This window comes from Bos taurus, unplaced genomic scaffold (assembly GCF_002263795.3).
Source record: "Bos taurus isolate L1 Dominette 01449 registration number 42190680 breed Hereford unplaced genomic scaffold, ARS-UCD2.0 Super-Scaffold_1723_ScbfJmS_2085, whole genome shotgun sequence".
Lineage (NCBI taxonomy): Eukaryota > Metazoa > Chordata > Mammalia > Artiodactyla > Bovidae > Bos > Bos taurus.
In genome coordinates, this window is record NW_020192292.1 from 9,033,405 (window position 1) to 9,048,189 (window position 14,785).

The 14,785-nt window shown below is 39.4% G+C and overlaps 1 protein-coding gene across 1 annotated transcript in view; it reads right to left on the bottom strand.

Moving 5' to 3' along the window:
• Positions 1-756: 756 nt before the first annotated feature.
• INTS6L (integrator complex subunit 6 like) overlaps positions 757-14,785 on the bottom strand; it is a 55,849-nt gene continuing 41,820 nt past the window's right edge. The window contains 12 exon segments of the mRNA XM_024989337.2: positions 757-1,021; positions 1,718-1,811; positions 2,657-3,031; positions 4,661-4,895; positions 6,510-6,518; positions 6,520-6,683; positions 7,701-7,761; positions 7,763-7,795; positions 7,797-7,826; positions 9,058-9,276; positions 11,475-11,585; positions 12,595-12,689. Coding sequence (XP_024845105.2) covers positions 757-1,021; positions 1,718-1,811; positions 2,657-3,031; positions 4,661-4,895; positions 6,510-6,518; positions 6,520-6,683; positions 7,701-7,761; positions 7,763-7,795; positions 7,797-7,826; positions 9,058-9,276; positions 11,475-11,585; positions 12,595-12,689 — 1,691 coding nt within the window.

Genomic DNA, 14,785 nt, shown 5'->3' on the forward strand with positions numbered 1-14,785 from the left:
AAGGAGTTACAAATCAGAAGAAAGACAAAACTAGAAATTTCTCAAGCGTCAATGACCTTGTGAAAAATCAATAAAATGATTTATTTTATATATGAAAAGTCAAAATCTCTTTGTACACTTAAATTTCTGCAAATACAAACATAACAATACTGCTCCATAAAACTTTTGTATAAACATTAAAGGAAATATCTACATTATTTTTTTTAGTGCTTCTGAAGCACAGAATGCACAAGTTCCACCTGAAGCCTTTCTGGCATCACATGCAAGAACAAACGTCAGGGGTGGGGGTGGCCTCAGGCGTACTTTGTAATGTCTCTAGACAAAATAGAAGACAGTTGGAGGTAGATCATTTGGTGACTCTCCCTGCCCCCTCCCATGGAGAAATAAGTTACCCAAATAGCAGCTTTCTCACTCTTTGATCCAAACTGTCCTGAATATTGCATGGTTTTAAAGGCACAACTAGGAATTGTTGAAAAACTTCGTTCAGAACACACACAATTAGCAGGTGGACTCTGAACCCCTCTTCTTTCTAAATGACATAGTAAGAGCATCAAGGTAGTGCTCTGCCTGCAGGTGGGCCCCTAGTCACTCTGGACATGCCAGGATGGACTGAACTCAAGAGTGAACCCTTGTCACTTGTGTGTGTTCACTGAACTGAACCTGCTGGATTAATCATATCACCTTCCTCAATTGGGAAAGTAACAAAAAAAACAACTAGTTAAGTACTTTCAAAGAAAACAGGGCAAAGCCAGCTTTTTACTGCCAGAGAGTCAGAAAATGAAAGCTGTCATTGCTTTTTCTTAACCTCTGGAAGCCAGTTCCCTTGAGTAAAACATCCTGGATGTTCAACAATTTCCCGCTCTGTCCTACAACACAGAGAACTTGTTCTTTTCTCCTTCTTTGGTCTCTGCGGTTAATATCATGACTGCTGTTGATGTGATTAACATTGTTGAGAAGGTGATAGGATTCTATTTTTTCTAGTACCTTCTCAAGGTACTGAATTAAGACTCGTCTTTTGAACCTAAAAAAGAAAGAGGAATTTTATTAACCAAAAGGTCCTTAAAGCACTGTGTGGGGTACCAGGTGGAACTGACAATCCTACATGGGAAATAGAAAATGTATCTTCATGTAAAGATGGGGCTTAGCTAATACCAAGAGTACCAACTGAGAGCCCCAAGCCCGCCTCAGACTGTGAAGAGTCCAGAAAGCTCCCATAGACTTGGGTGAATGAGTTGGACTCGAATAATAGCAATCTAAATGCCTCTGGAGATAGCTATAACTATGCATGAAGGCCAGGGCTTACAAAAGAAAGGCAGACTCAATCCTCTGCCTGTCTTACATTGGGTCCTTATGCTCACAGAAAACACGCAAGTGACTTCCCTGGTTGTCTAGTGGAATCTGCTCTGCAGTGCAGGGGACACAGGTTTGATCCCTGGTCCAAGAACTAAGATTCCACATGCCTCAGGGCAACTCGCCCACACACCCAAACTACTGAGCCTGTGCTCTAGAGCCCAGGAGCTGCAACTACTGAACCCAGATGCCGCAACTGCTGAAGCCTGCACACCCTAGAGCCCGTGCTCCACAACAAGAGAAGCTACTGAAATGACAAGCCTGTGTGCCGCAACTAGAGAAAGCCTGAGCACAGAAAGAAGACCCCGCGTAACCAAAATAATTAAATAAACAAAAAACACAATGAAGAGTTCCTCTTCACACCCACCTTTGCAGCTTCCTGATGGTAAATTCAACAAATTGTTTCTTGACTGCAAGAGGTCCTTGTACTCCTTCAAGCAAAGTGAAAATTCTCTCATATTCTGAAGATATTAAAAATATTATTGTTGTTAAAAATGTGGATGAAAAATAAAATGCAAATATTTATACATCCTCAACAATCATCAAGACATCTGCACTATCTGCTAGGGAAACCTGTAAACACTAATCAAATGTGGTCAGCTGAATGATGCCCCACCCCTCAAGTTGTCCATGTCCTAATTCTCAGAAACTGTCAACATATTACCTTATCTTGCAAAAGAGACTCTACTTTGTAGATGGGATTAAGTTATGGATCTGGAGCTGGGGAGATTATCCAGGTTTATACATGGAGGCCCAATCTAATCACAAATATCCTTAGGAAACGGAGGCAGTAGAGCTGGTCGGGGAGAAAAGATGTAAGGGTGGGGGCAGAGGTTAGAGAGGAGCTACACTGCTGGCTTAAGAAGGGGCTACATTGCTGGTTTAAGATGGAGGAAGAGGCCATGAGTCAAGGAACACAGGCAGCCTGTGGAAGCTGGAAGAGGTAAGGAAACAGACTCCCCCTGAGCATTCAGAAGGAATGCTAGCCTGCCAACACCTTCATGTTAGCCCAATGAAAAGAAGTTCAAATCTCACTTCCACAACTCTAAGAAAATTCAGTTTTGAGCTACAAAATTTGTGATAACTTGTTATAGCAGCAAAAGGAGATTATTACAATAAGTAAGGGGGGAAAACCAGAAAGGTGTGTTGAGTTGTTTAGGTAAAACAAGAGGAATCATTTTCAATTATGTGAAAGTCCAATATTTCCCAAAAATGCACCTTAAGAGTTATCCTGAATCTATTTTGAATCTTAAAATGAAAGGGATCTCCCCATTATATTACCGATAGATGTTCTTCTACTACTTACTTCGTCCAAATTTTCGAACTTCCTTCATTAACTGGTGCTTTATATCAGCATTGATTCCTTGTGCCATAGCAGGAGTTATCTGCAATGTACTTGGCACAGTCTCCAAAGCAGATGTTACTGAGACTTTCTGATCATCCACAGAGACGCTGCAGTTCTTGGTTTCTCCTGGAAGTGCATTACTTCCAGGTTTGTGCATCGGGCCATCTTCCCTGAGACTAGTGAAATCGTCAGATAGAGAATCCACTTGGTCAGGGGGGATACCATCTCCTGCCATATTCATAAGCTCTGGTGAAGCAGATTTTGACAAGAAGCCATCAGGTGAGATTTGACCATTTTCCATCTTCTCCTCATGAACATCGTGAGTGACAGTAACACCTGGAAACCAAAATGAGAAGTTGAGCTGTGGGGTAGGTGTGTTATAGTAACCCCAAAGGGATATCATGGGGCTCCTCAGTTTTGAGGAAATGGTTTCATAAAGCAAGAGGATGTACCAGAGGGAGCTCAAGACCCCTCAAGTTGAGCTCAGGAAGGTAATCTCCATGGCACCAAGAATATATATGGAAACAAGACAGAACAACTAATAAACAGTCTCAGATCCCTGGCACTGAGGGCTTAGCTGCAGCTTGTGCTTTCCAAGCTGAAAAGCAGCAAGTCTCACATGATGTCATGGTTTCTGTCATTTATATGAAATGAAATGAAATTTTATTTCATTATATGAAATGCCATGCTCTACTGAGCTTGACACCAGACTACGTGTGCCCCGCCTCCTCAAACTCCACCCTCTCTTCCTTAAAAGTTCTGAGGAAACAGAGGTGGTGACCACTAGATCTGAAAGCTCTATATGTACTTCATCACCCCAATTCTCTGCCAGTACATGATTCTCCTCATTCATCTTTTCTGTCTCAGAAAAGTGAATTTCTTTTTACTCCAGGTCTGACACCTCTCCTCCATTGACTCATCGTCCTCTGTGCTGGGCACCATGCCAGGAGCTGGGGGCAGCCTCCAACAGCACACATAGAAACAATCCCCACCCTAATGGAATGTCCGTGCTCATGGGAAGGCCAGGCAGGAAGTGTACTATGATCCAACAAAACAATTACAGTTCAAATTCGTGTTCGGGGAGAAGCAAGCAGGGAGGGGACAGAGAGCAGGAGGGGGAGCCCCAGTGGATCACGAGGTCAGGCAGATCCCTTCTGAGCAGGTGTCCTTTGGGCAGAGGATGGAGGAGGAGGGAGAGCCGGCCTGTGCCCATGCAGAGGACACATGTTAGGAGAGGATGTTGGGCCCAGGTCGTGCAGAGCCAGTGGACCAGAGTCAGGAGCTCATATTGTGCTCTGAGTGCCTAGGAAAGGTAATGAGGCGTTTTCAGCATGGATGTGGTGTGATCTGATTTCTATGTTGATATGATCACTCTGGCTGCAGGTCAGAAAATGAGTTAGATGAGAAGGTTGGAAAGTAGAAAAATAAACTATTGGAGTATCTTGGTGACACGATGGCAGCATAGATCAGAGGAATGGAGAAGAATGGTGGGGTGTGGGATTTATACTTGGCACCATCCAGTGGAGTGGAGGAGGCTGGGCCAGACTGTGCTGGGCTGGAGTAAGGAGAGGAGATGAGCACACAGACAGCACCAGCCTTTACTGACCCAGTGCAGACCCAGCCATACTGAGCCCATTTGCTCCTACTGACTTCTGCAGCAACTCCAAATTGATGCACCTTCTTCAGCCTTGACTTGACAAAGTCAACAGGCACATCTTCCAACATTTCTCCATCTTGTGTTAACTACTATGTAAGTAGGGATCTTCCTCCCCTCATATAGATGGAGATCCTTGAAACAAGGTCTCTCCTCTCACAGGGTGCTTTGTACCTACCACATGGATGATTAAAAATAATGGCTTACTTAATGAACAAAAACTGAATACAAAAGAAATGAATATAAAAGAAAATTGTTTAGTGTCTTAGTCCTCTAGGGGCCATAAGGAAATCACAACCACTACTCTATACCTGTATATACAAGGGTGGGTTTTATGAGGTTTGAATAAGATGGGAACCACGAGGCTGAGGGTGGTCCCTTTCCGCCCACATGGTTAGTTACAGTAGGTGGTGTTTGTGGTTTCCTCAACAGCAGGGACATACTCCGCCTTCTCTTAGATGACAAAGCACTGTTGACTTCTCCAGGACGTTTCACTTTCTTTTGCGGCCCTGCTACAAACTCATCTGCTTCATCGATCATCATTCCCTAGAAAACATCAATGAACATATTCCATTAAAGAGAACACTGCACACACTCTTCACATGCATATATGATCATGCATTATGTCAACAATATAGATCTTAATCATGGGCCAAAGATTTGCCATGCCTCACATAGACTTTTCAGAAAACACTACTCAATTTTAATCCAGTCTAAGTAGAACAAGGAGGAAACTTGTTTTACGGTCAAACATAACACAATCATGATTAACCTGAAAGCCTGGGGAATAAGAAACTCTCATCAACCAAAATGGAAATTAACCCACAGTTACCCTTCTGAAGAAGCTACAAACCATTTTGCATCAACCCTTGGTAAGGAAATCATTCCCTTTTGTGTGATTTAAATGCATCCTTAAGAAATACTGATAATCACTATACAGAATGCTGCATGTAAATGGTGACAGATAGGTAGATGGAAAATGTCATTCCCTCAGTAGCAACCTCACAGAGATTCATATATATTCACCTTGGTGCTGGACACAAATGAAGGAGGGGGCTTTTCACCCCTGGGAATAAAAGATGAGAGACAGCAGTACAGAAGGTTAACTAAAAGCTGTTTTCATCCAAGGATAACCTAGGAAGATGCACTCCCATTATTTGAATAAAACCACGATAAATGACTTTTCCAAAGTATTCCCCATAGCAAAACAGTACAGAAAGAGGAAAACATATTCACTGAGCATGTACCACATGTCGGGTAATGTTCTAACTGATGTACAGGTACTAACTCAATTCTCCACAGAGCTCTATTAGTTAGATGTCATAGTTATCGCCAGTGCTACCAGTGACAAAAACCAAGACACAGAAGATTAAGAACTCTAGTTAACTGAGGATTCAGGTAAAGTAGAACACTTTTGGTCCAGTTTTGTTCCAGAAGACATTATTGCATGCTCTGCACCTTTGTAACAATGGTTTCTTCCATGATTGCAGATATAATTCTTATTTGTCTTCACGCTTATATCATCAAGTCAGCATATCTCTCACATACACACACAGCGATACATACACACACACACATGCGTGTGCACACACATCTCATGTTTATATCTCTTGTATATAAAGCCAATAGAGCAACATCACTTAGTACTTCATATTTCAAGAAGAACACTTAATAACTATCTAGATAGAGCACTAAAGATCTGAATAATGTAAACAAAGGAAATAAATGGTGATTTCAATATTGCAGGAATTAGTGTGTGGAGCTGGGAGTAAATACAGACTGGAGCTGGAAAGATGGAGGTTCAAATCTTGGCTCTAACTGGCTATGTCACTCAGGGTGAGTCATTTGACCACAGTGAGCTCTGATTTCTTCATATTATAGGGCAGACAGTTATACTCATCTGCAGAATGGTTGTGTGCATTCAATGTTATCATTTAAAACATCAGCTCCTACTACGTATGCAGTTAAATGCCAGCTACCATTTTTTAACCAACATACTCTTCCATCAGGAGGCTCCCACTTTCCATTCACAAAGAGCCCTGGAGACATATTTTATCTTTTAAACAAACAGAAGCTCTGACTTATATACACCTTGCCAAAAAGGAAGGAGTTATTCCAAGAATATCATGATTTATGCAGACATAGAACTGGGTATCCCACCTTCTTATCTTTGTTTAAATGGATTGCCCAAAAGTATGTAGTCTTTTGGTTGATCTGGATCAATCTCTCGAGTGGAGAAGCCAATGTCTTTAAGATATTCTTGATAGTTACCCATTTGTGCGACTGGAACACTATGAAGAGGAATCTGCAAAGTCACCAGAAGACAAACAGATGCTCTATACATGTTCTGTAGTTGAAGTGTGTGTGGTTCTTCTGAGAGGACATGATCATAGTCTGGTTTAGCATTGCGTATCTCAGCAAACCGATAGGCTAAAATCTTGAATCTAGCATTCTAGGATCTAAATCATCTCTCTTCATCCCATTCATCACTCAGTCTAACATCACCACGGCCTACAAGCTCAAATCCCTAGACCAAGAACAACTCCCTCACTCTTCATCACAGGTTTGAGAATGGGCTGACATTCCCTATACCACATCCCAACTCAAACCCAATATTTTGTGTTTTGAAGAGCCTAGCTCTCTGGCTTTCTCTTATCATCTAAAGAATCTTGGTTAGTGGGCCATACCCTTTTGGAAAACTTGATTAGATCTACAGGCTTTCTAAGCACCCCCCCCCCCAAAAAAGATCTTACCCCCCTCAAAAAAAAATACTGACATAATTTCAGGAGGTTGGCCAAGCTAAGATTTGCTCATTTAATGGACAAATGACACTGTTTAAAATGAACAAAATGGAATCAAGGGTAATTGTACATCACCATCAATTATCCTCGACAGTATTTCAGGTTCATTCTTTTCCTGTAAGGAGGAATCTGGATTGAACTTATCAGAGCAGGCTAGGTGGTACAGTGTCAGGGGTGTACAATTTCCGAATTCTGATAGACCTAGTTTCTGCTGCTTTCCAGCTCACTAGAACTGGGGAAGCTATTAAAACGCTCATTCTGAGTTCCAATGTCCATAAAAATGGGCATAAAAAACAGTATCTGTCTCACAGGGTTGTTTTGAGACTTACAAGAGCTAAAGCATGTGTAGTGTAATATACATGCCAATTAATGCCCACTTCCCCTTAAACCCAAGAACAATAAACTTGTGCTAGTAGATGAAGGGATTTAGAGAAAATACGTATTATAAATATTAAAGTACTACAAAATAATGTATGCTTTATGCAATAAACACCTTCATGTTAGTCAGACTTGACATTTTATCAACAAAAGTACTTCTTTGTTCACTTACCTTCATCTTGTCCAACAATAAACTTGTGTGTTTTCAGCAGATTGGATCGCATTCTGGTTAAACTGGTCTAAAAGATCTCTACGTGGAATATCATAAAGCATTTCTATATGTCTGAGGTTTCAAATCCTATTTGAAATGAAACAATTTCAGTTACTCCTGAGGCTTTTAATATAGAAATGTAATTCCTAATCCTCTTAAAATCTTAGCAAAGAGAGGGATATTCATTATAACTGACTTCAGTACAATTTTGCAGTGGAAAATTTGCCTTTGCTGGCCATGTTCTGAATTCTACTACATCCACGTAGCTTTAAAGCCATTGTGTACACCCTTTTCAAGTATACCATTTAAAACATCAGATCCTGAGATCTGTGCCTGTGGCAGCCTTGCAGGCCCACTATTCATAATCTAGATGCCCTCCCCTGGCAGCCATGGAGAGGAGCTGATGGGATGTCCGTCCAGGAAGCAATGGCTGATCCACAAGGGGTATAGTGATCTGAGCGCCTCCAGCCACAGTGCCTTCAGGATCTGGGGCAGCGCTGGGACAGAGGCTGTGCTCTTTCCAGACTGCCCCCAGCCAGTGACTGAGAATGATGGGGGATGTTCAGGCCTGGCCAGTTCTGCCAATATGGACCTCCTCTATGGGATCTTGTGGTGCCAGGGTTTCCCTGTTGGGCTGGCCAAGACTTTCTACAAGCTATACTGATGCCTGAAGCTCTTTATACCCATTCCTCCTTCCTTTCCCCATCCTCTCACAAATGTTAGTTCAGCACTGTGATCTGAAGTTTAGCAGACATTTGGTCCTCCCCAAGGATCCTTGATATTTGGTTATACTTGGTGCTGTCCAAAATGTTCATAAGACATGTAGTACATACCAAGAGGTCCTTGATACTTGGTTCTGTCCATTTGGCATGAACCAAATATGATTGGACCGGATTCCAAGGGCCTTTTCATGTGGACTACATGTCATCCGGGTGCCCCTTCTGATGTTCATTTGGGCTTCCCTGGTGGCTCAGACGGTAAAGTGTATGCCTGCAATGCAGGGGACCCAGGTTCGATTCCTGGGTCGGGAAGATCCCCTGGAGAAGGAAATGGCAATACACTCCAGCACTCTTGCCTGGAAAATCCCATGGATGGAGGAGCCTGATAGGATACAGTCCATGGGGTCTCAAAGAGTCAGACACGACTGAGCGACTTCACTTTCACTTTCACATGTCTTATGGATATTTTGGATAGGACCAAATGTTCTGCAAGGGATCTGAAAGCTCTCCTTGTTTGTTCCCATTCCTTCTCCCCTTTGTCTTTCACAGACCTTATTTCTCCCCACCACTCCCAACAAGCTATTTATGTCACAATTTACCTTGTTTAAGAGCCCTACTTGGAAGCCGGCAAATTCTTTGGTGTTCAATTCTGTCAGTCTCGGTGCAGTATCCCCAATGATTTCTTTCAATAGTTTTCTAAAGTTTTTATTGTGAGTCAAGGAAACACCACCTCCAGAATGATTTTTCACTTTGATTCCAATTTCCTGGGGAGGTTTCTTCCCCACGGATGCTAGTATTCGTTCTGACTCTAGTTTGGTCTAAAATGAAAGTATATAGTATGTTATAAAAAGAGCTATATTATCACTGTTGTTTTTACTACTTAAGAAAGATGATACTTTAAGAACCCCACTGAACAAATTTAAATTACAAATCACAGAAAAACAGATAATTAAACATTTTCCTGTGCTTCTCTGTACTACCACAAAGAACAGAGGGGGCTAGAAAGACCAATAATACATTTTTTTCCTCTTCTCTAGTGTCAAAATTATGACAGAATCATGGAAAGAATGAAAACAGTGGGTAAGAATTATATTCATAGATATTTAAAATCACATTTTGTTACTGTAAAATTTAGTCTAAGTCAACATACTCATTTCGAACCCAGTTATAAAAGGTAAAAGTCTGCATTTATAAAATTGCACTAGTGCTGAAATTCAGATTACATACATTGGCACTATATCTGAAAAAACTTATAGTGTTTATTTCTAATATCAGACCACTCACAAAAATGTGATACTTAATTTAACAAATATTAACAAGTAAATAATTTATAATAGTACTCAAGTTTATAATTCACAACAAAAAATTCTCTTAATAGATACTATTATATCATTATTGATAAATATTGCTTGAGAGTGTATTATAGCAGTATATTGGGCATATTTTCTGATTTACATACATCTGAGATGGTTCAAAGAACACTGGTGACATAGAATTATTAAATTAGTAAGTAAATTAGTAATTAGAGCTAGTATAAATTAGTAATGATCTTTTTTTTTCTAAAAGGTAGAATTCCACCAATGTCTTATAAGCCCAAATTAATTCTGAATTTCTTGTGATTTGGTCGGAGATATTCATTAATTTTCTTTAATTATTAGAATGAGGTATATTTATTATCTGTTTAAAAATTTAGTCATGAAATAGGGGATAAGAGCAAATGAAGAGTCTGTTTCCACAAAGGGTCCTAAAAGCCCATTTGTAAAACTATACAAGCAATGTGTCCCAGAAGGTCCCAGAACTTGCATGAGTTTCAAGTCTGTTCACTATTCTTCCTTCTGGCCATACCTTGCTGACCCAGCCTTAAAGGCCTAAGGCAAACATCAAATAAAAAAATATAAATCAAGAGATCAATCAATAAATAACCAAAACAAAACATTAACACCACCAACAAAAATCTATTAGCAGAGAGGAACGGAGTTAAGGGGATGCTTGGTAGATCAGAAATCTGGGTTTGCTTTACTCTCTTTTGCATGTATAAGCACACTGGACTGGTAGGAGCTGGTAAACTCCAGACTATACTTAAGTTTTTGCCAGTTCCTAGCAAGGTGTGTCAGCATCCCAAACTGCAGAGTCATCTATGTTCTCTGGTGTCAGAAATCTGACACTTATTTACTTACTACTCTCTGTTTTCTAAAGGCCCAGCTTTGAAACATATCCAACTTGAAGTATTATTGTCACTGCAAATGCTACTACTAGTCCCTACCTGGGAATACATTTGTGCATAAGAACAAAGTTAAGCTGCTGCATTAATTTGTCATATAACATAACACATTTGTATGGCAGTAAAGCTCTAACTCAGTAGTTCTCAAGCATTTTCACCTTGCAAGAATGGGCTAAGTAGAGGTGAGAAGTATGATAAGTAGGGGTGAGTGGAGGATGAGGTACTAATAGAGAGGGGCAGGCAAGGGACAAGGTGAATAATGGTAAATGAGGTGGGGGTGTAAAGGAACAGAGGGAGGGCCTGCCACCCTCCAGTGTGAGGTACACTGGTCTCATCTCCCCCTCTCCAAGAAAAAGCATGCTGATATTTATTGCCTAAAAACGAAGTTCAGGCAAGTCATTTAATCACACCATGCCTCAGTGTGCTGACCTAAAACGGGGGATGCTCTAGCCCAATGTGATTTGAGGAGAAACTAGGTTGAGGATAGACAAAATGTGACCCATGAGATAAATCTATTAAGCCTCTGCCCCTCTTAGGCCACAAAGTATCAACCAGCTTGGGGTAAAACAAACTGGCAAGCAAAAGGAGAAATGGCACAGCATCCAATGATACTGACAGACCCTTAACTGCAGTTTAATGGTGAAGCCAGAAGCCATAGAGAATCACATTACTACTAATTCATAAAGTGTAGAAATATATACACATTTAATTTGAAAATTACAGTTACACTAAAGAATAAGGAAATGCACTTCTGAGGGCAAAGGATTTTTGTTTGTTTGTTTTTACCAATACTACCTGTTGGCTGAGTTTTTTAAGGTAAGAGATAACACTGTAACTAAGTCCACAATCTAAATTATCTGATATCAGATTTGGAGCTCCCATCATCCTTAGTGCTTTCTTTAATGGCTATAAGGAAACAAAATACACAACAGTAAGAATAGAATAAATCTTAAAATACTCAAAGTTCAGTTATAAGGGGCAAAGGGACATGATTCATTTCTTAGAAGTCAAGGTGCTGCACATAAAACCAAACATGGAACATTAAAAAGTGGCAATGAAAATAGCAGAGAGGTAAGGAGCAGAGAGCAAAAAAATCAGAAGAGAGTGGGATAAGAAGAGCAAGTAACAGCAAATTCAAACAGGCAAATTGCTTTCAGTCTTAATTTCCAAGTCATAAAATCATTTCACATTACATTTAATTGTGCACCCCGTTCCTGCCATGGTAAATACTAACACACCCCAATTTCTCCTCCCAGTGACACAAATGGTACCACTTGAGATTCTGCCTTTTCACCTCTAGAAACTTGGCTTACAGTTGGCCACATCCACCTCTGAAACGATTTTGATAATCTCGATTTAGATTATATGACCAGTTCAAAATCATTATGAATATTTTTCTCAAATTGTAAAAATCCAAATGACACCAAGTCACTTTTTACTTTTTTGGGATTCCCCTCAATCAGTGCCTCTGTTTCATGCTGTGTCTAGGACACGTTTAACAAGCAATAAGTAAATATAATGTTGTCAGGTTTTGTTTTGTTTTTTCCAGAGGAAAACCCCATACTTCGAATTTCTAGAGTTAAAAAGGGAGGCTAATATAATACATGAATCCAATTCATTTTTCTTAAATTCCAAAATTATAATATCATAAAGTTAATTTTTATAAGAGAAATATAGATGTGTTTTATAACAATAACCATGGCAGTTAAAGGAAATAAAATAAGCAGTTCTCTTTTGTGCCGCCCTGACATCTCCAGGCTCTTAGGCATAATTTGAAAAGACAATGGCGACTCAAATTTATAAATTAAAGAAAATCTTATTTCAGGGGTGAAGTTTTTGATTCATTGACATTTTTTTGTGACAGGAATCATCATGGATAGAGTTAATACATATATATATATACAGAAATACATACTAATAAGTAGTATGGAGGCAGAGTTTTTAAGTAGCTGTCAAAAGCCTGTCGCCACTTCAGATTTGGCTTAAGCTTGTGAACTTTAAACAAGTCATCTGCAAGAGAAAATCCAAGAAAATATTACATTATTCCAGTTCTAAATTCCAAGATCTAAATCAAGCAACACACATCTATTATACCATTCCCTAGAAATTTCTAGTTTCAAGTACATTAGATGACTATTTCATTCGAGTTTATTTGATTTGGGGGGTATTGTGTACCAAAATTATATATAGTAATTTTCTAGAAAATGATATAAATTCTCAGGTTACATATTTATCTTTCATCTGTGAAGCCACATAGCATAATATTAAAACACTGACTCTGATTTATGTGAAATATTTCTCTGACCTCTTGTTGTTTAGTTGCCAAGTCGTGTCTGATTCTTTTGCAACCCCATGGACTGTAGCCCTCCATGCTCCTCTGTTCAGGGGTTTCCCAGGCAAAAATACTGGAGTGGGTTGCCATGCCCTCCTGCAGGGGATCCTTCCAACCCAGGGATCAAACCTGCATCTCATGCACTGGCAGGCAGATTCTTTATCACTGAGCCACCAGGGAAGCCCTTCTGGCCTCTTATGTATTGGTAATTCTACTGTAGTAATTTTCACCTAAGGATGAATCTATGGTCACTGGTTGCTAGAATATTTCTTTATTTTTTTAAAATAGAGAATGTTAAAACAACAACAAAACAAACTCATAGACACAGAGAACAGATTGGTAGTTGCCTGAGGTGAGGGGTGGAGGGGTTGAAATGCTTGAAGGGGTTTAAATACAGACTTCCAGTTATAAGAGAAATAAGTCATGGGGATGTAATGTACAGCATGATTATAGTTAACTACACTGTATTGCATATTTGAAAGTTACTAAGAAAGTAAATCTTAATTTTTTCATCACAAGAAAAAAACTGGAACTATGTACAGTGACAGATATTAAGTAGATTTATTGTGATGATCATTTTGCAATATATACAAATATTGCATCATTATTGCACAAATATATACAACTATTGCATCAATATTGCACACCTGAAGCTAACAGAATGTCAATTATACCTCAATAAATATGGTTCTTAAATATCATGTGCATTATTAATAGAACTAAAGATATTCTTTAAATAAGCAGATATTCCCTATATTTTCACACTCAAATTTAATAATTTAAATAACTTAAATGCATTATGTACACTACATGAAAAATTCCCAAAATGTCTCATTATTTCCTTCCAAGGGTAAGAAATTTTTAATATAATAATTCAAAGTTGATATCCCCAGACATCAACAAACATGAACCTGCTACACTTATTATAAATAGCAAAGATATTATAAATTCATTCTCTATATTGTTTCTTCAGGTTTAATTGGCTTTTATCCAAAAAACAAATGCTTTACTTCTAGGAACAAAACCATTTCTATGCTGTATGCATAATTTCTCTACAAATAGGGGTATTCTTTGAAATTATGAATTACTCTGGTTAAGAAAGGCAACTACATATTTTCTTCCTTTTACTGCTATAGTAAATTATTCACTCCTGCTGAAGCTAATTTAAATGAATTTACAAAGCCATAAAACGTAGGTCTTTTCTTCTTTTGGTACAGGGTGGAAAGAACAAAGGGAAAAAGATCTGAAGAGATTTCTGGCTCATTGCAGCATGCAGGTCCTTAAAGACCATTCACATCTTGACAGAAAGGAATGATAGACCGTAGAAGTATCCTGTTATACCATGTCTTTGTGTGAAGTCTGTGGGGAATTTGGCAGATTTTGGAAACTGACAAATTTAAATACCACCAGACTGAAGAGACATTTAGTATAAATAGATTAGATAATGAGAGTCAATAATAGTCTTAATATTTCTAACAATGCCAATTACAATGATTCTACCCAGGAGCTAATTTAGTCTAGTTATTTCTTGTTGGATTTATTTTTTAATGGGGGTGAGAGGAAGAAAATCTTCCACTGACTAGGTCAAGGGTAGAGAGCAGTTAGGGTGACACTGCTTTTGTGACCCCATAGACTGTAGCCTACCAGGCTCTTCCGTCCATAGAATTTTCCAGGCAACAGTACTGGAGTGGGTTGCCATTTCCTTCTCCAGAGGATCTTCTTCCCAACCCAGGGATCGAACCCAGTTCTCCCGCATTGCAGGCAGACGCTTTAC